The sequence below is a fragment of the Aulonocara sp. 'chitande type north' Nkhata Bay genome, linkage group LG7, assembly GCF_057382095.1.
Source record: "Aulonocara sp. 'chitande type north' Nkhata Bay isolate Kocher_YH1m ecotype deep benthic linkage group LG7, A_spYH_male_GT1.1, whole genome shotgun sequence".
Classification (NCBI taxonomy): domain Eukaryota; kingdom Metazoa; phylum Chordata; class Actinopteri; order Cichliformes; family Cichlidae; genus Aulonocara; species Aulonocara sp. 'chitande type north' Nkhata Bay.
Window position 1 is genome coordinate 14,515,913 of NC_141350.1, and position 27,074 is coordinate 14,542,986.

The window sequence follows — 27,074 nt, forward strand, 5'->3', positions numbered from 1 at the left end:
ATCCACCACTGTTGTCTTCTGTGGATGTCCAGGTCTTTTTGTATTGCTGAGTTCACCAGTGCTTTCTGTCTTTCTCAGGATATAGCAAACAGATTTTGCCACTCCTAATATTTTAGCAATTTCTCAGAAGGGTTTTTTTTCTGTCTTCACAGCTTAAGGATGGCTTGTTTCACCTGCATGAAGAGCTCCTTTGACTGCATGTTATCTGTTCACAGTAAAGAAAATCTTCCAAATGCAAGCACCATACCTCAGATCAACTCCAGGCCTTTTATTTGCTTAATTGACAATGACATAACAAAGGAATTGCCCAGACCTGCCCATGAAATAGACTTTGAGTCCAAATACTTTTGGTCCCTTTAAAAAGAGATTGGCACATGTTAAGGAGCTGAAACTCCTAAACCCTTCATTCAATTTAAATGTGGATACCTACAAAGTAAGCACTACAGTAAACACAAAAATGGTTGCCTGATGTCATTCTGTTTTTAGACTTGAACTGTTTGCATCATCAAATCACACATATTTTCCTTTACTGTAAATAAGCACAATGATGCTGTATCAGCTGCAATTTTCTCCTTCACCAGCAGATAGTGCAAATATGCTCCTTTAATGAAATTGCTTCCTTGTTCTCTTTTAACCTCAAGTTGCAAAAGCATGAAGGCCTCTCATTGCAGTCCTGTTTTGCTTCTTGTGTTTTCCAGAAACATTTATGAAATATATATAAATATTAAATACTTAATAATTATTGATTTTCCATTAGACCACCATGAAAAAATGATCATTAATAACTGTTTAGAGTTACTTTTCCTTTACCCTGTCCCTGTGTTTGTTATGTGTGTGTTCGTCCATGGTAGTGAAGTCATGCAGTGCTTCATCTGCATTCAACACTTTCACCTCAACAGTCACATCTATTCACTGCCTGAGGTCTCAGTCTTTTATGTCCCCTGCTTACAGTTCACTGTGTCATTTCAGGGTCATTTTAATGCTATATAGAAATTTGCTAATCAGCTCTTTTGGTCCTCAGCATATCAGACAGGATTATCCTCAAGCAGCACGCCGCCTGTCTCCCTGTTTGTCCGCTTCTTCTGCCATAGCTTATCAAGCTGACAGAAGCCCTGCACATCTGACCCCAGCATCTTTTACAGACTTTTCCTCAGTATCACAACCAACAGCATAGACTGTCAATCAGAAAACCTGCATGCTGTTATTAAGTTTTTTGATGAATTTGGGCTAAAGGTTAACTTTCATTTTGGTCCCTCAAATGAAAGGTGGGGGTATTTTCCTTAGAAAAGAGTGAGAGACTTTTTACTTTGGCATCACTACACTTTTCATCCCATCAGTTACATTATCTCATATCTGAATATTTCTTTGGAGATTTACATTCAAATGACACATAAGATTCATTCAAAGCAACATTTGGGTCAGAATAGGTTGCAACCCATCAACAGATATGTAAGTGTAAAGAAGAAATATTAGAACCTAAAGATGTCTCTAAAAACCTTTGCTGCCAAGTATTGAGTCTGTTTTTCAAAAACAAAACAAAAAGGTAAGTAATTTGGGATGAAATGCTCAGTAAAGTATCAATAGTAAGATAGAAAGTATCATGTTCTTGTTGATAGTAGCATGTGATCATTATTGCATTATGTGAATGCTGTAATCTCCTCAGTACAAATTCAGTATAGTCAGTATAAACAGCATTGCAAATTTTAAGCTACGCGAGATGAAGTTATATGGTCAGATTCATTAAAAATACAGTGTCGGATTGGTTCAGCTTGAACCTTCATTATTTTAGGATGTTTTTCTTTCAGTGTTTCTTTCAGATTAAAGTATAATGTTAAGGTTGAACTGAATTCTGAATTAGTTTAATACAGAAAAACAAATGGCTGAAAACGCTACAATAGTCTCAGTAATATCCTGTAATACTGTGGGGTAAACTATGAGAAACAGAGAATAGTTCTGTACTGGACAAAGTTAGTCTTTTCTGGAACTGTTGTTGCCCTTTTAGTTAAAACTGCTCTGGGCTCACCCAAATGTTGGAGCTATTTTGAGCGGCGGTGTAGGAATATTTTTCAGTCGTGTCACATTCATTTCAATCTGAGCTGCACTTTAGTCCACTGTATCTGTGTCACGTAGAGAAAAATTAAAACCCTGTAAAGCTTTGAGTTGTTTATTGGCATTTGCTGAGACTTTTCCTGCACTAAATTATTCCACCGATCGTTTTGCTAAATAAAAAAAAGGCATCTGAATAATTAACAAAACAAAACTGAAATATGAAGTGCGGAAAATCTTTAATCAGGAGGGTTTTTTGTTTGGTTGTTTTCTTTTTTCTGGAATTCAGAGTATTGATCACTGAAACATTTTCAGAAGCAATCTGAAAATGTAGTGTAACAAAGTGAAATCAAAGGTTGACTGTAGGGTGATTAGCCCTCACAGCAATAAGGTTCAAATCCAGTCTGGGACGTTTCTGAGTGTGCGTGGGTTCTGTCCGGGCAATCCAGCTTTGTCCCACAGTCCAAAAACAAGCATGTTAGATTAATTGATGATTCTGGATTAACCCCTGGAATTTCTCTCTGACTTTTGATTCATGGTTGGACAACATCAGGCAACAGGAAGTGTGACAACATCACTTAAACCAAAAAGGCTTAATGATCTGTAAGACTGGATCCAAAGGGTGGCTACAGGCAACCTACTGGCCATCAGAGGACGGTGCACATATTTACAGAACTGAAGCAAATGGATGGATGGAATTTTTACATAAAACATTTGACAATTAAACTATATGAGCCATAATGTGAAGCAACAACAGTAAAAGAGAATTATTTTAGCAATCGTTGCAGAGTTGTTTGTTCACTTTAGGTTTGCATATAAAACCATACTATATGAGAATCTCATATTGTACTTGGGAGTCCTATTGCATAAGAATGTGAGTGACCAAAGACTACTTGGTTTGCAGTGATTTGGTTAGGAGAAAAACCATAACGGCAAGTCTTGAGTTTTGTGCTCTGTCAAACAATTTTATAGGTCTCAGCGGGTCACCTACAAAAATGAGTAAAACCAAAATTAAGTAGACCATTGTGGACAGTGAGCCTCATCTCCATCATCAAACATACATATAGCCGTACATAAAGATTTATAGTAGCTACAAACGGCAAAACCACAAATGTATTTATTTGTTTTGAAAGGCTGTTTCTCGTTTCGTATGGATTTATAGTAACAACATTTTACGAGGAAAAGTAATAAACTGTAACGCTTGCGATTATGTGTGCTCTGTGTCACTCTGTGGCAGGACTAATACTCCAGACACAAAATGAATCTAAAAACTATTAATTGCAATTAAAAAGTGGCGCTGGCGGTTAATACATGTGCGAATGTGTAAATATAAGCGTAGGTAAGCCTGCGAATTTGCTTGTCGTCTGTGCAGATGAACATAAATATCAGGATAATGTTTATCACTATTAATATTCTTTTTTGTTTATCGTTTGATCAAACCCTCACACCTAAAAATTTGTTTGTGGGAAAAAGTTGTTTTTAAAGTTGCTTCTTTTTTAAAATATATTTATTTCTAAGAGGCTACTTCTATCATACCGGCGCACGCGCGCGCACACACACGCACTCACACGAGGACACACTGGCCATGTGACGTGAATGCCCCCTGTTCCTGTTACAGAAGGAGGGAGGCAGCAGTTGAATGTAAACCTTCACACTGATGGAGAGAAGCGGCCAACATCAGGAGTTGAGGGGAGTCAGTGAGCGCTGTTCTTTTCCAGTATGTGCAGGTTTTTTTGTTTTTCCTCGGGCTGGATTATTACTCCGGGAAACCTCGGCCTCTAATGGGGAGCAGCTGCATTAACTAGTGAACAGACTTCCATTAGCTGTTTTTCTTTGCCGCCAGCCAGGTCACTGAGTGCGCACACACTGTGGGTTTATCCGCAGGAAGAGGGGAGGTAGGCTCCCTGTTTAGTGGCACTTTTTTTCTCCTCTTCTAATAGAGAAACCGGATCACGTGAACAGGTGGCGTTATCTTTCGCTTAAAAGCCCCGAGGAAGTTAGAGAGGAGAGAAGAGGGTAAGGACTGCAAGAATTCAATTTCAGCTCAAAATTCAGCTGGATTTTGTTGAACTCAACTATCAACAACACCTTTACTATTACTATTATTACTATTACTACTACTACTACTACTATTACTACTATTATTATCATTACTATTACTCTGCAGTTTGTTAGATCTTTTCCGCTACTGTTTTGTGATGAAGCTGTAGATGAAGGGACAACGAGACACTTGACAAACTGCTTTGGTATGGCTGCCGGAGTGTTAACTGGCCCGGGCCAGGATGTGGTTTGCAGCCAGTGGGTACAACCACAAAACAGCAGCAGCTCCCAGGCTCAGGGTTGACTTGTCACAGACACTCCCTCATCAAATGACTCTGTCTTGACTCACACAGGAGTCACAAAGGTGCTGCAGGCAACAGCATGGGCAACTCCTCCAGGAAGGGAGGGGGAGAAGAAGAGGAGGAAGAGGGGGGGAAAGATGGCGAAGAGGCAGAATTTTCCGAGAAGGAGAAGGAAGTAGTGCAGGAAGTAGAGGAGGAACTTCCGCTTGGAGTGGAGGAGTTGCTGGAGAGTGGAGACCCCGTGTTGGACTTGAGCTACCGTAAATTTAAGCGTTTGCCTTCACGTGTTTGTGACCTGATGCATCTGGAGAAGCTTTATGTTTGTGGAAACAGCCTGCGCACCCTGCCCGACAGCATCTCCCAGCTGCAGGGTCTGCGGATACTTGCCCTCGACTTCAACAAAATAGAAGATGTTCCTCTGGCCGTCTGCGACCTCACTAACCTAACCCGTCTCTATTTGGGCAGCAACCGCCTAATGAGCTTTCCACCTGAGCTGAGCAACCTGCAGAATCTGCGGTGCTTGTGGATGGAGAGCAACTACTTCCAGAGATTCCCACGAGTGCTCTATGACTTACCCAACCTCAAGTCCCTGCAGATGGGGGACAACCACCTGAAGACTCTGCCTCCTGACTTGTGGCGCATGGAGGCTCTGAGGGGATTGTGGCTCTACGGAAACCGCTTTGACACCTTCCCAAAAGTCCTTCTTCGAATGAAGTCCTTGGAGATCCTAGACCTGGACCGCAACAAGATATCAGAAATTCCCAGCCTGAAGCGTCTCAGAGCCCTGCGCCTTTTCTCCTATGACCACAACCCAGTCAAGGAACCTCCTATAGTAGGTGAAGACGCTGTCTTGGTTGGGGAGGGAGCTGCAGAGTTTTTGGAGGTGCGTGAGGCCAGGAAGGAGAGACGACGAAAGGCAGCAGAGAAAGAGGCAGAAGAGCTGGCACTTGCAGGAGAGGAGCCAGTGATTCATGGCATCCTCAAGAACAGTAGCTCAAAGCAAGCACCAAATGAAGCTGCAGTGACCATAGAGGACACAGATGTTAAAGAGGAAGAGCTTCTGGTGAAGGAGGAAGAAGTGGAGGATGAAGTGGAGGAAGAGGAAGGAGGGTATGTGGAGCCTCCAATAAACGAGTATGGCGGGACTGAGCTCGAATATGACGAAGAGGCGGTCGAATATGAGACAGAGGAGCTGATATGTGAGGGAGAAGGGTTTGAGTTTGAGGGAGAGGAGCTAGAGTATGAGAGGGCTGAGATGGACTATGAGGATGTGGAGGAGTTGGATGACACAGGGAGACAAGATGAAGGGGCGTGAAAGGCCCCTCCAAGATCCAGATGATCTGCAGGACAAGCTGGACATGAATGACAGGAAATCCTGCAGATACAGTTGATGTTTTGGGACTTTTTTGTGTAGCTGTGCTGCTAATTTAAAACCTGTTGTTTGCTGTGAATATAAATGAGCCGGGCATTATGTGTCTAAAAATTAACAACATCTCACTCATCTCCATATGATCAGATCAGAGCTGGACTCAGGTAAAGAGAGAGTGTGTGTGTGTACAGTGTGTGTAGTTGTTTTACAATAAAACTACTTGCAGTGGGCATAGGAGACCAAGTTTCCCGTTATTAAATAATTACCCGTCTGATTATGTCAGTCACTTGTGGGAATTTATTTCTTAATTGTGAAGCGGTGAAACCACTAGCCACCGCTTGCTTCACTGACACAATTTAACATTTCTGTTACATCATCATCAGTGTCTGTTTTATGTGCTCGACAGTGCACCTCATCTTGGTTCATCACTATTTCTATAAACCGAGACTGTCTGTGCGTGCAAATGGACGTACTGGACTTGGATATACAAAATATTTATGACATGCTAAACAAACCCCCCCCCCCCCCCCCCCCCCCCCCCAACTCTTGTCAGTGTTGTGTAAGCATTCCTGTGAGTGTCAGTGCCCAGAACGAACGAGAGACGAGCGGGATTATTACAGCGATGAATAGCTGGGGTGCCTCACCATAAAAGGGAAGTCCATGGGGAGGGAACATGAAATAGACTTGACTCCCCCACCACCAATCAAAAGCCCCCCTGCAGGTCAGGTGAAGGCTCGGGTGACCTTTGTGTACTCCTTTTTGTCTGTGACTACACCTTTTCTATCTTTGTCTCTAGCATGGAGCAGGCCAGGCCCTTGTTCTCCTCTCATCTCTGCACTCATTATTCATGTGGGGCACGCGTGTAATCCAATCCTCTTTCCCTCCACGTATCTTTTTCTCACATCTCATTGAAAGAGTGAAATATTTATCCCAACACTAAAATATTAATGCTTGCACTCATGAGGCAGAGCGTGTCAACTCGTGTGTCTACGCTCGGGAACAGACTCAGACTCACCACTCTAATTTTAGATTTGTTTCTACACGGAAAACCACACATAATACATATTATAAATGCAGGGCAGCAGTTGATAGATATTTTTACTACTGTTTAGCTGTTTTGGTAAATATTATACAGTTTTTTTGGTCGCTATCAAGAAAGGTAGAGTCCCCCAAGCTTTCCTCTCATTACATCCGAGAGAGGGCAAAAGGTTTTAACATCTAGCGTTTTATGTTTAAAATGATACAGAGTGCTATAACAGAGCTTAGTATGTCCTTTTGTTAATAGAAAAATCATCTTTATTCTTAATTAATATATTAAAAAAAGCCTGATTAATATGTTAAATGAGAAATATAGTTTGAATCATGGAAATGTTTGTTTTAATGCCTGGATTGTGTGTGCAAAGACATCACTTTTGAGCAAAACTAAAAAATAACCAAACAAAAACACACATTTGGTTCCAACTTCTTGACTTGAACTTGAATTACTATTACATGTGTTAATTTACATCATGTAAGTGATGTTTCAGCTCTTGTTTGGTCACTTCCTTTACTTCTAATAATAACAAAGCTGTGTGTGCAGCTATGCTATGAGGCCAGCTGACTCACAGCATCATTGCTAACATGCTGATATTGAGAGGTAGCATTGTTTATAGCGTTAACTCGTCTTAGTCCAGCTTTTTGGATTGCTAACATTTCCTTTGCTCTAAACCAATTATAGCTAAAACTAACAAAATGTAGATTTTGAACAAAACAAAACTGATCTGATGAAAATCTTAAGGGGTCTCCAAAATCAGTCAAAGTCATCCTCTGGGGAAATTTTATGTATAAAAACCTCCTGGCAGTTAATCAAATAGTTAATTCAGTCCAGACTACATCACTGGAGAAACCAACAGACTGACATTGCCTGTCTTGCATCACTGTGGCTGACATACACACTCACTGGATCCTAATGTTTGCCAGTATCTCACTTTTGCCTTCAGATCTGCCTTAATTATTTGTGGCATAGTTTTAACAAGGTACTGGAAACATTCATTTCAGATTGTGGTCCATATTAACATGACAGGATCACATTTGCTACAAATTTACAAATCTTCTAATCTAACAGATTCCAAAGGTGCTCTACTAGATTGAGATCTTCAACTATGGAGACTATTTGAAGACAGTGAATTCATTGTCGCGTTCAACAAACCAGTTCGAAATGTCAGCTTTGTGACATGGCACATGATATCCTGCTGGAAGCATCATCAGAAGATGGGAACACTGTGATCATAAAGGGATGGACATGGTCAGCAACAATACTCACGTGGGAGGTGGTGTTTAAAGAATGCTCAACTGATACTTAGGGACCTAACATGAGCCAAGAAAATGTCTTTCCCACCATTACACCACCAGCCTGAACCACTGATACAAGGCAGGATGGTTCCATGCTTCGGCTTTACCATCCCAGCATAACAGTCGAATCTAAACTCAAACTAGGCAAAGGTTTCTAATCTTCTATTGCCTAGTTTTGGTGAGAGAGCTTCTTGCTGCCATGTGACACACCACACATTCAAAGATTCTCTTTTGCATATCTTGGTTGTAACGAGTGGTTATTTGAGTTAGTGTTGCATTTATAAGAGCTTGAAGCAGTCTAGCCATTCTTCTGATCTCTGGCATCAACAAGGCGTTTTTACCCAGACGAGCTGCATGTGATTGACTAACTAGATAAGCACATCTCTCCAACTGACTGATAATGCAATCACTGGCGTGCACAGATAGAGACGAGGTGGTGCTGAAGCACTTGCCCTTTTGCCCTCAGTCCAAAAAAGTGCCCTTTTGAAAGACGTGATTTTTTTTCTTTTAAAGCTGCGCGATTTAAAAAGGTGTGAAAATAATGGCTTGATTTGTGCCCCTTCTTCAAAGACACCCGAACCCTGTCGCTTTTTCACTGTCACCGTGTCACGTGAACACGCTTGCAGTTCATTTGTTGTGAGGCGTGTAGCAGCGGCATGACATAGGACTACTTGGAGTAGGCATAGTAGGCTAACTATAGCGACTGGGAGCCACGGCGGACAACACGGCAGCTCTTTCCCTTCCCAACCAGTCAGGTAACCCATGAATCGAGTGAAATTATTCTGTTTGCCCTCTAAGACCAACCTGCAATTGTTTTGTTGTGAAGTAGCCTGTCAGAAACTGCACATGACAAACTTTGCCAGCTTGCCCCCTCCATCCATCCATATGGATAAACAAAAAAACGACACATTTAAAATGTAACCTAAACCATTTAGGCAACCCCCACTCTCCATCAATTCCGACCTGATTGTGACAGAACAGTGACGTTGTTATTGGTAGTTTGAAGGGTACGGTGTTGGGGGTGGTGCATGTTAAAAGTTTTGAGAAGCACTGGTTAGACATGTTAATTTTTTTTGGTGTAACATATTGGCAACATTAACACATTAATTTGCTAAAGGAAAAATAGGCAGTTCCCAATTGCCTGTGAAAACGACCATTCTGCCCTGTTCTTGTAATGACCACAGTCAGTCTTATTCGTTCTCATACATTTTGGTCTATTTATTTACTAATTTCAGCAAGCATAATGCCTAGGAAAGAGAGGCTGAGAAAGGAGAAAGAAAGGGATCTACAACAGGCAGCCCAGGGAAGCAGTTCTCTGCTCTCCTGGATGAAAGCAAAGGAAAATGAAGATGAAAGGTCAGAGTCAAGGGCAGAGTCAGGTTCTATTTTAATGTTTTAATGTAACCTGCTCCTTGCAGTTAATTCTATTGAAAAATCTTAAAAGCTGTTCACACTTAGTTTTTAATGAACTTAATCAGCAGGCATTGAGCTAACTATTATTTTGTACCTACGAAAGTTATTTCTATGTTACAAGACTTGCAGTATGGGTTATTATTAAAACTATCTGTTTAAGCTTATTATTATGATAAATAATAATACTATTATTATTATTATTGTTCCATTGTAGTCAGTCACAGCAGGGAAGCAGCTCTATGCCATCTACCAGCATAGCAGAAGAGGGAGATATAGAAACAGATGAAGCCGCGACCAATGCAGCAACAGGTTCAGTTAGGCCTACAGACACTGATGTAGTGCTCTCTGAAGACCACAATGAGGAAGAACAGATCGATCACATAATGTCAAAGTTAGCAGCTTTACAATACCCAACAGATCCAACACACATCCATACATTTAAAATAAAGCGCAATGACAGATACGTTTCAATGTGCTGCAATGTGGGCCCATGTCAGCCTGATATACCTTACCCAAAAACTGAGGGGAGATCATTCCAGAAACAGTGGTTTTCTGCTAATGTGTGGCTGGAATACTCACCCACTGCTAATTCAATGCATTGTTTTAGTTGTCGGCTTTTCCTCTCGGATGAAAAATATAAAAGCAGAACAGCCTGGACAACTGATGGCATCAGAAAGTGGAGTACTGCTCTTGAAAAAATCAAACAACACTCCAGCGCAGAGATGCACATGACAAGCATGGTTAGATGGATCAATTTCCAGAAAAAGGCCCTTCAGTCTGCATTTGATGTTTCAGACGTAAAAGGGGTGGAAGTTAGAGAGCGAGAGAGGCAGACAAACAAAGAAATCCTGACAAGATTAATTGACCTAACAGTGTATCTTGCACGTCAGGGACAAGCATTCCGAGGTCATGATGAGAGTGAGTCCAGTGATAACCGTGGCAATTTTCGTGAATTAGTCAATGTATTTTCCCGCTACGATAGTGTGCTGAAAATGCATTTGGAAAAAATTGCCACAGTTAAAGCCACCAAGACAAGGCCCCAGGTGTCACTGCTTTCCAACAGAAGTCAAAATGACATCATTGCAGCACTAGGAACTTACATCAGGAAGGAGATACAACGTGAAATAAAAGAGGCTGAAATGTATTCCATTCTACTTGATGAAACCTCTGATGTTTCACACAAAGAGCAAGTGTCATTTGTTGTGCGATATTTTCATCATATGCAAATAAAGGAGAGATTCATCGAAGTGTGCAATGTTGATACAACTACAGGCCAGGAGCTGGAGAATACAGTGTTCTTGCTTCTGCAAAAGAATGGCCTAGAGATGAAGAACATGTATGGTCAAGGCTATGATGGAGCAGCCAACATGAGTGGCATGTATAAAGGTCTCCAAGCTAGAATCCGTGCACACAATGAGAAGGCCCTCTATGTGCACTGCAAAGCCCATTGCCTCAATTTGCCTCAAAGTCCAGCAAGCATTTTGTGACATTTTTCAACTTGGTGGAGAAATTGTATGCCTTTTGCTCAGGCTCCCCAAAGCGTCATGCTGCCTTGGTCAAATTTCAGGAGTCTCTCTTTCCTGGACAACGTGTTATGGAGCTCCAGCAGCTGTCAGATACTCGATGGGCTTGCAGGGAAAAAGCACTGAAGGCACTTCAGAGAAATTTGAAAGCCATTTTGATGCTCCTTGATGACATCAGTGACAGTGACCCACCTAACCTGGCCCAAGGTGATGCTCAGATGTACAGAAATGCCATTAATTTTATGTTCATTCTCTGCATGGAAATCACCACACCAGTATTCGAAGTCACTGCTTTGGCATCAGATTCTCTGCAGGAAGAAGGGTTGGACCATTCCACTGCCTACAAGGTAATTGATGGTGTGCTTCACACATTGCAAACCATGAGGTCTGAGGAGAAATTTGGAGAGATATTTAGATGTGCATCAGAGAAGGCAGAGAGTTTCAACATTCCAGTACCTACCGTGGTGCCTGGTCAGGAGAGAAAGCGGAAAGTTCCAGTGCGTTTCCAACACAGCACCACAGTGTCTCAAGTAGGTGCTCAGTTTGAGTCAGTGGAGGCATATTTCAGGAGTGGTGTATATTTCACCTTTCTGGACATCATGACTGGGGAACTGAACAGGAGGTTCAAAGGGGACAATACTGGAAGCCCAACGGCCAGAATCATTCAGTCCTTCCAGCCCTTAACTGTGCATGCTAACTGGGTAGGCCCACCAAACCCAGAAGCCATTGAAGCTGTCCACATCCTCTGTGAATTCTATGGAGAAGATGAGGACCAGCTCAAAACAGAATTAAAGGTCTTCCACTCCAGCTTTAGTTCAAAAGACCTCAGAGAAATATTTCTGATACTGAGGGAAAATAATGGCCAGCTGATCTTTCCTGCCTTTGTCAAAATGATTCAGATCTACGCAACACTACCAGTGACAACTGCGACAGTTGAAAGATCCTTTTCAAAGCTAAAAATAATCAAAAATAAACTAAGAAGTTTGTGTGGAGAAGAAAGGTTGTCTGATCTCCTCTTGTTGGCCATTGAGAAAGATGTGGAGATCAATTACAACGAGGTCATCAACATCTACAAAGACATGGCACCAAGAAGGATGCTTCTTTAGAGCAGTACACTCCATTTAATGGACACTTGAGAATATGTATGTATATGGTTTAGAGTTGGATACAGATTTTATCTTTTTGTGGTGTGATTTTTGATTTTTAGAGAATGTTTTGAAATAAAAGTCAAATTGCATTTAACCTGTGCGATTTTTTTATTATAAAAAGAAAAGGTTTTCCACATATGCAAAAAGTGCCCTTTTTTCCCCCTGGAGCACTTGCCCCCCAAAATGTCTGTGCACGTCACTGAATGCAATTAAGTGTATATTATGGCTGTTAATGTCACATATCTTTCATAAATACTATGGTGACACCCCCAAAAAACCAACATAGTTAAAAATCTCTTGTTTTGACACAAGAGTTATTATATTGATAATGCAGAATGGATTACACTGATAATGTAATGTCGTTTCTGAGAGTTGGCTCAGAGTAGGTGCACAGTATGTAGCTGCACAATAGTGCAATCTCAGCCTCCTACTCAGTTTAGGCTCTGCTGCTCATCCAGACTCTGCTGTGGGTGGCAGAACAGTTTGACACACCACAGACATCCTTGGAAATCAGTGCCTTACTCAGCCTGGCTGTAATTATTTTTCCCATTAGTTTACACTCCTCTCATTCTCTGTAGGTCAGTGACAGTAAGGTGGTCAAAGACAATGCATCATCTCGTTCACTCCCTCTTTGGATTTCTACCATTCACACATCTGGCTGGCGAAGTTTCCACTCAAAAAAAAAAAGCAATTCATATTTGTTGTATGCATTTAAACGATTTTATTAATAGAACATGCCAGACTGCAAACAAACAAAAAACTTCAGTTTTTATTTGTGACAAAGCAGCAATGCAGGTATCATCACAGGTGTGAGAAGGTCTAGCCCCTGAGGATGTACCTGTAGAATAAAACTAGGTCATGTCAGTCAAAGGAAATCTGTATGATACGACTTCATGAGCATAACATACATACCTGTCCGTATCCCGAAGATTGTAGCCACTTTCCATTTTAGAGCTGACAATCCTGGGACAAGAGTTCGTTGATTTGAACTTTTCTGGACTTTTCCAGTTTCTGTCATCACGATGACAAAACCTGGAAAATAAGCAGGTAGCCAAATAGTGTAACGCACTTTACAGTTATAGGGTGAAAAGTGACAATTTATTAAGTTAATTAATTAACTTAATTACACTTACTTGCTTTTATAATGTGTGATGAAGTCTGAAGGATCAAGTGGTGCATCAGGAAAAGTTTGGTTTTTATGAGTGTTCAGAACATATCCTGTGGGTTTCTAAAAAATTAAAATGTTGTTGAACAATCCAGATAACGTGCTGATAAATAGAGTGAAAAACTATTGCATGAACATATTTAACCTTTTGTCCAATGATAGATGGCATCGGGGCCTCTGTTTTAGTCTGGGGCGATGACAGAAGAGAGACCTAGATGATTAGAGACAGAAATAAGTAATTAAATAAAAACAAAAAGCATTAATGTTGCGCTTTTACATCAAAGAAAAACTGTGAAGAAGTCAGCACTAACAGGGTGGGCCAAGGGAGCGATGTCACCTCGTGTGAATCCCGTTTCTCTGCAAGAACGGCTGCACAGGCCCGATTTCGCCTCAGTACCCTGAGACACAGAACAAACTTCAGAGTTATACATGAAAGATTCCCCTGCGCTCCCCCCCCCCCCCCCCCCCCCCCCGAATGAATTCAGCTTTTTGTGTGGCTCAACCTGCAGCAGGGACAGTGGCATGAAGTCTGTTTTCATCACTGAGCTGGGAGTCTGATGAAGTTCACCCTGAATATCAACAGTTGGCAGTTACAAGTAGATATACAGATAAGAACTCACAGATACACATACTGTAGCTGCCAGAGGACTTCAACTGTACTAAAAAATTGAAAAGATTCAAATATCACAGTTTCAGCATTTGGCATGCTGTCTATATACTTGATTACACAGTCACCAGCCACCTTGGACACACCTGTTCAACTGATGATTAACACAAGTACCTCAAACAACCAATCACGTGGGAGAAGCTCAGTGTAATTAGACATGTAGCCAAGCTTCAGAACGAGGGAAAGGGGTTATTTAAGCGACTTTGAATGTTGCATGATTTACCCACCTCACAACCATCTCTGGAGTTTATAGAGAATGGCCTAAAAAAGAAAACATTCAGTGAGAATGGCTAAACTGCTCTAAGATGAAAGGTGGGCAACAGTAACTCAAACAACCACTCCTTACAACTGTTCTGTTCTCAAATGGCCTCCTTCACAGGCATTAGATATCAATCCAGTAGGGCATCTTTGGGATGTCCAGTGAATAAATCTACAGCAACTGTGTGATACTATCACAACAATATGGACCAAAATCGGATGACTGTTTCCAACATTGTCTATTTGTCATGAGGACCTGAGGCCGCTCTGAGGCCTAAAGGGGTCCATCCCTGTACTAGTAAGATGCAACTAATGAAGTGGCCAGTGAGTCTATACAAGCTTTTTATGATTTGCATTCTGTTTTTTGTTAAATTTTGCACAGTATCCCAACTTTTGGATATAGCATGTAGTTTAAAACAAATATAATCCCTTTGTAACCATGATGTAAAGCCAGGTTTTGGATACACAGGCAGCATTTTCACTTGGATTTCTTAATAGGAGGTTATTAAAAAAAATGGAAGAATATAAAAATCTCAGCTAAGAATAGCTTCCAATACCTTTAAAAACCACTCACCATCAAGCTGGTGTTAACCTGAAGCTCTGCTGCCTTAGTGAAACCACTCCCTCCTTTAGGACCTACAGTCACATGGTTCTGAGAAACTGAAGCAACAATGTTAGCTTTTTCAAAATGAAACTGTGGCATTTTATTAAAGTTTTCCATTATTTGTAGTTATAAATGAACAGCTCAAGCTCACAAAGTTCTGCATTGTAGCCTTTAAATTACCTGCTGGCGTAGGACGATGAGGCACAAATGAACTTTGATATTCTGTCTGAGGAAACATTTAAGCAATAACAGAAAGTTTATGTATATAACATAATATTACACTTTCCATCATCTTGAAGAGGTGTGTTTAAGTGCTGTCAAACCGAGCTGTCATACCTTCTCCTCGACTGATGCGGTTTTTGGCTGAATCCTCAGCTGATGGAAGCCGCTGTTTCCAGGTTTGTTAACGATGTTTGTTGAAGACCCAGAACATCCAGAGTGGATGGGAGGCTGGTAGTGTCGTTTAGTTTGAGAGACGAAGCTGTCAGATAACAAGAGTCTGAAAAACAAAGGCAGAGCCGAGTCTGAGGTAACACTTCAGACAAACACGCTTCATTCTTGACAGTCTAGCTTTTTTTTCTTTTTCTTTTTAATCTATTATCGCATCAGGGAATCTAATTTACAGTGAAGCACCTACTCACTTAAAGTCCTTTGTTTACATCCTTTGAACCTCTCTGTCAGAGATTTTCACACACTTTCATACTTGCCTGTATAACCCAAGTGCATAGGTCTAATTTCATACATCAAGAACTGGTTTCCGAGGTTCCATTTAGCTCTTCCTGTGTAATTCATCTCCCATCACACTGTTTTTCTGCTTTCCAGCTCCCCTCAGTTACTGATATTTCAGATTTCATCTGTAAGTCAAAACCTTCTACTTGTCAGCTAGACCCCATTCCTACAGTTTTGGTTAAGGCATGTCTACCTTCTTTGCTTCCCCTCATATCTGCTATCATCTGTTCTTCACTTACCACTGGAACTGTTCCTGCTTCCCTCAAAATTGCCATCATCACCCCAATATTGAAAAAAACTGGTCTAGATCCCAATAATTTTGAGAATTTTCGGCCTATTTCCAATATACCATTCCTTTCAAAAATTCCTGAGAAAATAGTTGCCACACAACTCCACTCACATTTAACTAATAATAATCTGTATGAACAGTTCCAGTCTGGTTTTCGCCCTTCCCATAGCACTGAAACAGCACTTATAAAAACAACCAAGGATCTTCTTATGGCAGCTGACTCCGGTTTACTTTCCATTCTTATTCTCCTCGATCTGAGTGCTGCTTTCGACACTATTTCTCACTCTGTACTTCTCAGTAGGCTAGCCTCCATCGGTCTCGCCCATACTCCACTAGCCTGGTTTAAATCATACCTGTCTGATGGGGCCCCTTCTTTTCATTATCTACCCTCTACTGCTTGGACATATTTTCCGTAAATGCAATATCCATTTTCACTGTTATGCCGATGACACCCAGCTTTATCTGTCCACTAAACCTGATTCTGCTCTTCCCCCATCCTCCCTTACCCTCTGTTTAGCTGAACTAAATTCATGGTTCTCTTCTAATTTTCTCAAACTCAATAGTAATAGGTCCAAGCTCCTCTTGGTAGGCGCTAAATCAACATTATCCAGAACCAACAGTTTCTCTGTTACTATCAATAACTCACCGGTCTTCATTTCTTCCTCTGTGAAAAGTTTGGGTGTCATCCTCGACAGTACTTTATCTTTCAATTCACGCATTAATAATGTTACTCGGTCTGCATATTTTCAATTGCGCAACATTAATCGTCTCCGTTCTTTTCTCACCCCACATGCCACTGCCATTCTTGTCCATAGCCTTGTTACTTCCCGGATTGATTATTGTAATTCACTTCTTTTTGGTCTTACTCAAAAATCCATCCACAAGCTCCAACGCGTCCAGAACTCTGCTGCCCGTATCATCACCAGGACCCCTTCTGTCCACCACATCACTCCTGCCCTGCAGCAGCTTCATTGGCTCCCGGTCAAATATCGCATCAATTTCAAAATACTCTTGTACACATTTAAGGCTATTCATCATCTCTCTCCTCCATATCTCTCTGATCTGGTTAAGATCACCGCCCCATCTCGTTGTCTCAGATCTTCTTCTTCCCTTTCACTCTCCGTCCCTTCCCCCCGTCTTGCAACCATGGGGAGCAGGGCTTTCAGCTGCTCTGCTCCACGACTCTGGAATTCCCTACCTCCCGATTTAAGAAATATCTCTTCCTTCTCCCTCTAAGTCCCAACTCAACAGTGACCTTGAGTGTTTTGAAAGGCACTTTCAAATAAAATGTATTATTATTATCTTTATTACTTTCACATTTTGAAAGTAATAAAGTTCCTTTAAGCGTGGAAGCAGAGGCTTTGGAGAAAGATATCTGCAAGCATTCATCTAAATCCACAATGTGCCTGTAATCATTCTGGCTGACAAGATTTCACAGAGATGTGCAGCTTGACTGACATTTCTCAGATTCTTCTGTTAGCTTTTCTGCACATGCCAAAGTTGGACAAATATTAGCTCTACAGAGTCCCCCAGCCACCAGAGAGCTTTGCTCATCACTGAAGGAGAAGCACAGGTTTTGCTAATAACATTATCAGAAAATGATGAACCAAAATAGCCATTATAAAAGATGAGCAGAGGGCGGGGGGAAAAGTGTCCTGACACTTACGCAAACTGAGGGTTGTCAATGTGGTCCAAACTAGGCCTGTAATATATAGCTGGTCTGTGGTTTGATGTAAAGCCTGTCTCACTGGGACGCCCGAGATAAGAAGTGAATCCCATCCTGTCTGAGTCTGAGACAGATATAGCAAAATTGTCTGTCAGAACCCAAATTTGAATGCAAATCAGTGCGATTTATGCTGAAACTCTGGAGAGTCTCACTCATCATCTTCACCATGAGATGCTGTGTAAGTAGTATTGTGGAGTTTGACAGCGTTGTTGGTCAGTTGCCCCTTCCTGCCAATTGCTCCAGTAGCCGGTATGACAATCCTCCCCTGTTCAGCCATCTGTGACTGCTGTAATGGAAACAGTCACTGACAACAGTGATGGATGGCAAAAAAAACAATCCTGTGGGCCTGCGGACACTGCTGTAACCACAAATAAAAGTAAGTGTTACATCTAAGTTTTTAGCTCCGGCAGCATCCAGTTAAATTTGGAGCTTGCTGAATAAATGAGAACAGAGTCAGAAGGAAATAATGCAATAAGTGCTGCCTTTGTCTACTGCTGTATGAGTGGAGAGAGAGCTGCGATCCTCCAGGAAAGTCCCAGCCATTTTCACTCACCCTGAATATAAATGATCCCAGAAAAAAAAAAAAAAAACCTAAACACAAAAGCACTGAAATCTGCTACTTAGTCCCAGGACGTACCTGCAACTCCAGGCTGTTTGTTCACCTCTCTGTCTTCGGCAGGTTTTGTAGGTAAACAGGTCTCTGTTGCTAGGAGATGCAGTATAACGGCAGAGCACTGCAGGTGAAAAGTGAAACAGTCTGCTCCAATTCATGCCTTTAATGTTTCAGCTGGGAATGTTGTCCTCCTTTTTGTTTCCTTTAAGATGTGTCAAAGAAAGTACTCCCTCTTTGAGGTCTAAGGTTTGAAGTATCACAACCTACAGTTTTAAAAAAGTCTTTACCAGATTGTAAAATTATTTTAATACACAAATCAGATGAACAGCACGTGACACATAGCACGCGCACACACCAAAATACAGACGTAATAAGAAAAATCACATGCACACCATGATTTAATAGCACGGCCATTGCAACATGTTTCTTTTTCATTCATTGTGTTGTAGATGTGCTGCAATGCTTGGGCTCATTGTCCTGTATTACTCATTTGGGCTTTATCTTTTAGACAGAAAGACTTAACTTTAGAACACTTTGGTAGTGAGGGGAGTTCATAATGGATCATCACCCCTACACCACTGTGCTTCACACTTGGTAGGTGTTTGGCTTTCACCAAACACGCCGCTGTACATTAGGGGTGGTGTGATCCCTGGCTGCTTCAGTCTTCATGCAAGTACAAAATGCTGAACTCCAAGTTCCCCATCACAGTCACATGATACATTTATCACGGTGTGAATCAGAATCAGAAAGGGTTTTATTGCCAAATGTTGAGCAGGTTTACAACATTAGGAAATTCCTGCGGTACTTAGTGCAAAACATATTGTAAGAAAACACTTAAATAAAAATAAAATTAAGCAGATTAATATATACACGTGTGCAGGTGATGATCAGTGCAAAAATGGAACAGAATGCTTGTGTGAGTGAGGCAAGTTGTATAAAGCACTTTGAGAAGAGAAAAGTGGCATAGAAGAACCAAACATTTCCACTTAGGTCTCAGATTTCCAAACAACATTGTAGTTTGTTCAGATGCAGCTTTGCTGGCCTAAGCTGTGCTGCCATGTTCCTTTTAGAGAGTCCCATCTTCTGGCAAAATTTCCAAACAAGCCATACTTCATGTTCATGTTTTTTTTCTTCCTTTTCCAAACTGTATTGGCATGAGCTTTAAAATTTAGCATCCTAACTGACCTTGGGGTGAATTTGCTGGGCGGTCCACTCCTGGGAAGATTGCCAACAGTCTTGAATGTTTTCCACTTGTGAGTAATCTTTACAACCGTAGAATGATGGCCTTTATATTGTTTGGCCTTATGACCCTTCCCATATGGGCAGCAGAAACTGCTATTCTAAGACAGCACAGACACCGTTCCTCCTTGAGATTGCATTAACACACACCTGACTGCGGCAGGCCAGTAAATTGCTAAGACTCCTGCCTTTATGCAGGGGTTCACTCTTGCTTATGATCACTCAATCAAGTGTGTTTGATTATCAGCACCTGGCTGCTGCTTACCCTCTCAATTCCTATAGAAGCAGTAAGGCTGCACTTAGTTTTGCACAAATCGCTTCTGCACTTTGCCCAGTGTAATATGTCAGGTGTTGTTATGTATCTGACATTATATATATATATATATATATATATATATATATATATATATATATATACCTCATTTTAAGACATGTTAAGGGTGAAATCGTTCGTGTTCATACAGATGATGTTTTTTGCAGTAATATGTTCTGCACAATAGATAGTTATACTAGAGTGGCTCCTGTGGCTTTCTTTTGTATTCATCAGACAGCCCCGTTGGTGTGACAGAGTCCAGATGTCTCAGTCATTCATCAGCACCATTTGCTTTATATTTAAACTTCTCTGATTGCATACTAACCAGTTTTCACACATTCTCGGCAGCAGCAGGCGGCGTTCAGGTGTTACAGCTGACTGGCAAAACTAATTTCTCATCCTATTAGTGTGTTTAATTTAGTCCTAAACACAAATGTGCGTGTGCATATTATATATAATTTCTGTTTTCCAACATTATTACTCCACGGTCTGTCTGTGTACCCACCCTTTGACCCAGCTGTTGCACATTCAGGCGACTGCTCATGCCAACTCAGTACTGTTAATAACATTATAGAATATTTATTTACCCAAAGATGTGTTTTATAAATAGAGAGTGTGATATATTGTAAACCTTTAGATTTTGTAAGGTGTAAAACTCACCTTGACCTCACATAAAATTTCTGATTCACAGAACCAGTTATCACCTCCGGCCGGCACAGTTACTCCGTGCGTCCACTGGATGGCATGGTGATGCCACCGTGGCTCTGTCTTTAGTCTAAGGTTATATAAAAATGATGGATGGCTTGAAATCTGCATGACATCTTGATAAAAATGTCCATCCGAGACAGGGAGTTATCATCCGCTGCCGTTAGCTGCCTAAAACGTCTCAACACCATCTCCATCTTAATTTAACACTGAGGATTTTCAACCCCTGGTGTTTTTTAGGCCAACCGGAATACTATCCAGGCTGGACATCAAAATATTTCTTTATGGCTGCAGACATGGATGTATGTTATTCCTAATTAAAACTCGATCTGGGTGACGTTCCTGTTAAAACAAAAAGGGTGAAACAGCATGATTTTTACCCCATGACTTTCACACAACACCTGCTTTGTATAACAGATCCCACATGCTCTTGCAAAACAGTACGAGCACTTCAAATGGTATTATTTGCTTTAGTCTTTCATTACTCTGTGGTATTCAGAATTTCAGAAGCCTGTGAAATCTAACAGTTTTTTTGTTTTTTCGTGACAAGCTGCTTGCCCTTTAAATTCACTAAATCTAACAGTGCATAACAGTCGCACCATTTCCACCTTTTCCTTTTAATTCTCACCTTCTATTCCTTCTCTTTTCATCTCATTTCCTTGGTCTCACACTGCTTCCTCACCTCTGCCACATCACTACTTGCTCCTTTTCTTTCCTCCATCTGGCCAACACTGGCAGTCGGCGGAGCCTGTCTTTACCAAGCTGTTGCTTGTATTGCCGTTCCACAGCCTTTCTTGCTTGACGTGCTGTCGAGCCAAGCCTGGAACCGTTCATTATCTCCTCCAAAAAATAACTACTGGGAAACGCCTGCTTCATTGAAACTGACAGTCTCATTTCTTGCTTCTATTCTCTTAAACACAATGTGAACATTATTGGCATCTCTAATTATAAATTCACATACGGCAGGAATAGACCTCACGCCTATTTTTATTCCAGTCAAAGACAAAAACCAGATGATTTCACTTATATTCAAACAACTTCAGCCTGAGAGGCAGAGAGGAGAAATTGATCAGAGGATGAACCTGTTTCACTCTCAGCTTTCAACTCTCACAGGAGACTCTCACCTCTACCCTGATTCATTATCTCTGTAATTCACCAATTTATGTCTGCTGTCCATCTATATAACTCACACATAACATGACTGCTCTGTGATAAAGGTATCTCGATTAAGCCGACAGCGCTGGCAGTAAAGAAAAATCCTGCACCTTCTGCAACAGTTTGCACTTGAGGTAACACTTGAAATGCAGGAGGGAGTAAAATGACAAAAAAAAAAGAAGGTGGATGCAGTTGTTCTAAAAATAGATGAAGGTGATGCAAGCAAGTGTCTCCCGTCGAGATGATGTGCTTGGCTTGCCTGCAGCCGTCTGTTGTAGTTCAGGGAGGGACGAAACCTCGGCCTCTGTCAGCAGGGGCTCGGCTGGCTCCGTGCTCGTCTGTTTTCTGGCCAGCTCTGCTCCTGATACTCCGCTGGTCCAGGAGGAGAATCTCGGCGGTTTCTCTGTCAGTTCAATAACCTGTTTCTATGTCTGCCATAGAATAGCATGGAATTAATGTTTAGAGACATAAAGAGCTAGCTCAGGCGCTAAGACCCTTCTTTGTGTGGCGGGTCTCAGAGGTGCTCTCTCTGCTTCACTACCTCACTGTTCTGAGTCTTATCTCATTCCTGCTTCCTTTTCAACTTCTGCACTTAATAGGCAAATCTGGCACACACCGTTTGGAGCAAATTGCATTGTCATCTTTTTCCATTTTGAGTTTCAGCCAGCTTTGGTGCATGCAAAGAGACAGACCGTGATGAGATGAGATGAGGAGGACTCAGGCATAAAATAAGACATTTAAAGTCAAAACAAGATTTCCTGACATGCACAAGACAACTTGAGGAGAAACTGATTTACTGGAGGGAAAACATATTTTTGGTATCATGTTTATGCTGCGGGAAATTCCTTTGAATGCTTTGAATCTTGTGTGATAGACTGGATATGAAACACAGAGCTGTTGAACCGGATATCAGAATGAAATGAGCTGTATGAACAATGAAGCACCTAACTGATGAAAAATCTTTCTATCATCACTGACAAGGGATTAAAAAAAACTTCTTCATATTGCAGCATGTTCCTGTGTGGTTCGTTTACCTTCATGCTTAATACTCATTGCACAAGCGTTCCACTATACATTTTTAATTGCTCTCAAAGGCAAAAACAACCCTTGTAAATTGCCTCCTCTCTGAGCAAATGGCATTCAGCTACGTGTTAAATTGAAATAGTGTCATTTTAGCTTCTAATTATTTATAATACAGTTTAATTACACTGACTGCACGTTCTCCCGATTTAAATTCAGCACACAAATACACACCATATGGCATTAGGTGTAGACACAAATTTCTCCTTTTGTTGAGTGGCTTTTTCCCCCTTTTTTTGGCCTTACTTGTTAATGTCAATACCTAAAATGACATATTAGACTAAAATTTGTTTCCAGCATTCTCGGACTTGTTTTGACATTTCATAAAGGAAACAGTTTATTACTTCAGCGTGGAAGAGCCTGACGAGCCTGCACACAGCTCTCAATCATTTTCAGCATTTTTTATAAGAGCTGTAGCTTGGGCTGTGAAGCAGTTCTTATTGCTTAACATCAGCACCTCACTTCAGTAATGCCTTTACAGCTAAATACAGGGTGGGCCATTTATATGGATACACCGTAATAAAATGGGAATGGTTGGTGATATTAAAGTCCTGTTTGTGGCACATTAGTATATGTGAGGGGGCAAACTCCACAAGATGGGTGGTGACCATGGTGGCCATTTAGAAGTCGGCCATCCTGGATACAACTTTTGTTTTTTCAATAGGAAGAGGGTCATGTGACACATCAAACTTATTGGTAATGTCACAAGAAAAACAATGGTGTGCTTGGTTTCAACGTAACTTTATTCTTTCATGAGTTATTTACAAGTTTCTCTTTGTTCACAGCCATTGACATGTCAAAGAGGTTAACACGTGAGGAGTGAATCGAAATCGTGTTGATATCTGGTAAACGCAGCAGATTTCAATGCAAGACACCCTACAAGACCACCCATCTCCCATGCTACAGTCAGCAAACTGCTTGCTAAGTTTCATGAAACTGGTTCAGTGTTGGATTTGCCAAAATGTGGAAGCAAGAAAACTGTCACTGATGAAGAAACATCATTGGCTGTCCTAGCTTCATTCAGCAAGAGCTCACAGCGTAGCAAGAGCCCACAGCGTAGCACTCGCCGCATGTCACTGGAGAGTGGCATTAGTCGAACATCCCTTTGGCGGATATTAGCTACTCACAAATGGCACCCTTACAAACTCCAGCTACTGCAGCATCTCAACGAGGATGACCCAGATCGGCGCACAGAATTTGCAGAATGGGCAAAACAAAAATTGGAACAGGACCCTCAGTTCATACAGAAGATTTTGTTCAGTGATGAGGCAAACAAAACCACCGCTATTGGTCTGACACTAACCCACATTGGATGGATCCCTCCAAGACTGTTGGAACAACAAAAGTGATGGTTTGGTGTGGTATATGGGGTACAACGATAGTGGGTCCATTCTTCATCAATGGAAACCTCAAGGCCACTGGATATTTGAAATTGCTACATGATGATGTGTTTCCCTCTTTATGCACTGAAGCTGGCACATTCCCTGAGGTTTTCCAGCAAGATGGTGCACCACCACATTATGGGTGCCAGGTCCGAGCATTCCTAGATGAACAGTTTCCTGGAAGTGGATTGGTCGTCGTGGGCCAGTTGAATGGCCCCCAAGGTCTCCCGATCTGACCCCCTTAGACTTTTATCTTTGGGGTCATCTGAAGGCAATTGTCTATGGTGTGAAGATACGAGATGTGCAGCACCTGAAACTACGGACACTTGATGCCTGTGCTGGCATTTCTCCTGCGGTGTTGCTATCAGTGTGTGAAGAGTGGGAGAAGAGGGTTGCATTGACAATCCAACACAATGGGCAGCACATTGAACACATTTTATAAGTGGTCAGAAACTTGTAAATAACTCATGAAAGAATAAAGTTACATTGAAACCAAGCACACCATTGTTTTTCTTGTGACATTACCAATAAGTTTGATGTGTCACATGGCCCGCTTCCTATTGAAAAAAACAAAAGTTGTATCCAAGATGGCCAACTTCTAAATGGCCACCATGGTCACCACCCATCTTGAGGAGTTTTCCCCCTCATATATACTAATGTGCCACAAACAGGACTTTAATATCACCAACCATTCCCATATAAATGGCCCACCCTGTAGACCTTTTTTCTAGAAAATTAATGAAAAGGGTAACTTGGTTAAGTTTTTCTTCTCTGGATGCAGTTGTGGTTTACCAGTACACACGATGGAACTGAGTCTATGCCTATCTTACTGTGACAAGAAAAGATTTCTGCCATGAGGTTTTTTGAAGCACTTAAAAAATAATTTGGAAAGCATTTTCAGAAATGTCATATCCTATATGGTATGAAATTTACATCATCAAAGATGAAAACCTGTTTGCGTAAACAAGTCAAAAGTTGCAAAAGTATGTTTACACTGATGACCTGTCCAGGGTGTATACCCAGCCTCTCTCTCTATGCTAGCTGGGATAGGCTCCAACAGACCCTTGACCCTGAAAGGATAAGAGGAAGAGAATAGATGGATAGATATTTACACTTAAAAGTATGCATACTTTATGAGTATCTTTATGGTGTGTTCTCAGTGGTCAACTGGTCACCGTGTTGGTTAAACAGAAAAGGTGGTCGGACCAGTCAGGCATCAGCTGTGAACCTCAGTGCTAGTAGTGATGCTAGTGTTAGCAAGCGAGCTATCAGCAGCAGATATTTATCAGGCTAGTCTGCTACAAGGACGCTACTAATCAAAGTGTGTACAGAAGTCTGCTCCCTGTGGTGACTGTAAATGCAAGTGACAGCATGTAAAAAATGACATAAAATTTAATTAAGACTAAAGACTCAAAACACACTCTGAGTGTCATAGTTCAGTAATGTCAGTTAATTCAAAATCAAACAAAAAAGTAGACAAGTGAAAAAAATTGGTTTAGGCTTTGTCATTGTGATTAAATTTGTAGGTCCAAAAAGCAACAGGAGGATTTTTGTTTTTTGATTCATTTATTTGTAACTGGGATATCTACATGACACCACAGGAATGCAGTGGTTAGCACTGTTGCCTCACAACAAGAAGGTCGTGGGTTTGAGTCGGTTATCTGGGACCTGCCTGTGTGGAGTTCTAAAATGCCCCACTGCAACCCTAAATTGGATGAGCAGAGGAAAATTCCACTTTCAGTTTTCACATTAGCATGCTAACACATATTAATCAGCATTAAGGTAGAGCTTAAGCAGACGGGAAAGGCACTGCTTTGCAAATTTGATTAGCAAGTAATGTACTGTATGAGTTTTGAGACATTTCCTTTATATTTCGGTTCAAAAAAACATCCACAGCAGATGAACAGTATCTGAAAGTCATGTCCTTAAAAACAGAAGATCCAATAAAGACCTGACACAGGATTCAATTGATCCATCTACCCATCTACTCTTCGCTGATTATTTTAGAAATAGTCTCATTGTAAGGCTGGCTGACAAGAAGACATTCTTAAGGAAGGGAAATAGAGAGAAAAGAAAATTAAAATACAAAAACATAAAAACAAGCTCGAGGTTTTTCGTGCAAATGGTCAATAATATATATAGCAGGAGGTCAGGAGAGAGGTACAGCAGTGAGTGTCTCCAGACATCTGTGAAACACAATGGAGGCTGTGTCATGGTTTGGGTCTGCATTTCATCCAAACGTGTTGTGATATTATTTGGAAAGCATCTAATTGACAACATAACAATGATTCCAGGCACACTACCAGTGAAAGCATACCTGGATAGAAAAATGCACAGTTGAGCACTCTTAGTCATGGATTGGCCTCCCCTGAGCCCAGACCTCAACATTATTGAACATTAAAGTAGCAGTGTGGGATCATGTTGACAGAGAATGGAATGAAGGCAGCCAACATCGAAAGAAGAGCTTTGAATGTCCTTCAAGAAGCCTGGAGAACTATTCCTGAAGACCAAATATTGACTTCCAAGCTTATTAGAATTGTACTAACTCAGTTTTTACCTTTATGCTGTATTTCCATGTACCGTGTAATATGGTTCCACCCATTTCCCAGTTTCTGAACTAAATATAAAGAAATTATGGGTGGATCAAGACTTTTGCACAACACTTGTATTTTCAACAAATTAAATGTTGTATAAAATAATGATGCGAAAAATAAAGTTCCAGAGCTCTTGTTGAAGTTATTACTCAATTTTGTAACAAATTTCAAGTATTCCATTTCACTTTAAGACAAATAGGTGAACGAGTTCATGCAGCTCTGTAGGACTCATCCTCTGTGAACCATGAATATCTATTTAAGTCAATCAATCTATTAAAGAGTTGCTGAGATTTCACATTCTGAATGAACAGAAACTCAAAGGTTCTTGCAGGTTAAGTGATCAGCTACAGCAGCATCTCAACTCCTGGAAGTACCTTGTAAAA

General features: G+C 41.1%; 3 protein-coding genes across 5 annotated transcripts; 2 read left to right on the forward strand and 1 right to left on the reverse strand.

Moving 5' to 3' along the window:
• Positions 1 to 4,467: 4,467 nt before the first annotated feature.
• Positions 4,468 to 5,903, forward strand: lrrc10b (leucine rich repeat containing 10B). Its single transcript, XM_086302375.1, has one exon. The coding sequence runs from the start codon at positions 4,468 to 4,470 to the stop codon at positions 5,701 to 5,703; it is 1,236 nt and encodes a 411-aa protein (XP_086158501.1). The 3' UTR covers positions 5,704 to 5,903.
• A 5,192-nt stretch (positions 5,904 to 11,095) lies between these two features.
• LOC147324787 (zinc finger MYM-type protein 1-like) lies at positions 11,096 to 12,130 on the forward strand. Its single transcript, XM_086302727.1, has one exon. It carries the CDS (start codon positions 11,096 to 11,098, stop codon positions 12,128 to 12,130), a length of 1,035 nt encoding a protein of 344 aa, XP_086158853.1.
• Positions 12,131 to 12,872: 742 nt separating this feature from the next.
• On the reverse strand, positions 12,873 to 18,278 carry saxo4 (stabilizer of axonemal microtubules 4). 3 transcript variants are annotated; one of them, XM_086302377.1, is made up of 12 exons: positions 18,164 to 18,278; positions 17,776 to 17,968; positions 17,551 to 17,674; positions 15,203 to 15,365; positions 15,047 to 15,092; positions 14,837 to 14,922; positions 13,841 to 13,906; positions 13,649 to 13,735; positions 13,483 to 13,548; positions 13,306 to 13,400; positions 13,085 to 13,204; positions 12,873 to 13,010 (listed from the first exon to the last, which is right to left on the reverse strand). In XM_086302377.1, the coding sequence occupies exons 2-12, from the start codon at positions 17,885 to 17,887 to the stop codon at positions 12,992 to 12,994; spliced, it is 984 nt and encodes a 327-aa protein (XP_086158503.1). In that variant the 5' UTR covers positions 17,888 to 17,968; positions 18,164 to 18,278; the 3' UTR covers positions 12,873 to 12,991. The 3 variants fall into 3 exon arrangements, with proteins under 3 accessions (XP_086158503.1, XP_086158502.1, XP_086158504.1); XM_086302376.1 differs by having other exon boundaries at positions 12,882 to 13,023; XM_086302378.1 differs by lacking the exon at positions 13,841 to 13,906 and having other exon boundaries at positions 12,882 to 13,023.
• Positions 18,279 to 27,074: the final 8,796 nt, after the last annotated feature.

What these genes read in the sequence shown, in the direction of transcription:
- LOC147324787 (XM_086302727.1), top strand. Translation starts at nt 11,096, where the DNA reads ATGGAGCTCCAGCAGCTGTCAGATACTCGATGGGCTTGCAGGGAAAAA.
- lrrc10b (XM_086302375.1), top strand. Translation starts at nt 4,468, where the DNA reads ATGGGCAACTCCTCCAGGAAGGGAGGGGGAGAAGAAGAGGAGGAAGAG.
- saxo4 (XM_086302376.1), bottom strand. Translation starts at nt 17,887, where the DNA reads ATGGCTGAACAGGGGAGGATTGTCATACCGGCTACTGGAGCAATTGGC. An exon ending in AGGTTAACACCAGCTTGATG is followed by an intron (nt 13,907 to 14,836) that starts GTGAGTGGTTTT and finishes GTTGATATTCAG; the next exon opens with GGTGAACTTCATCAGACTCC. An exon ending in TGCCACTGTCCCTGCTGCAG is followed by an intron (nt 13,736 to 13,840) that starts GTTGAGCCACAC and finishes TCTGTGTCTCAG; the next exon opens with GGTACTGAGGCGAAATCGGG.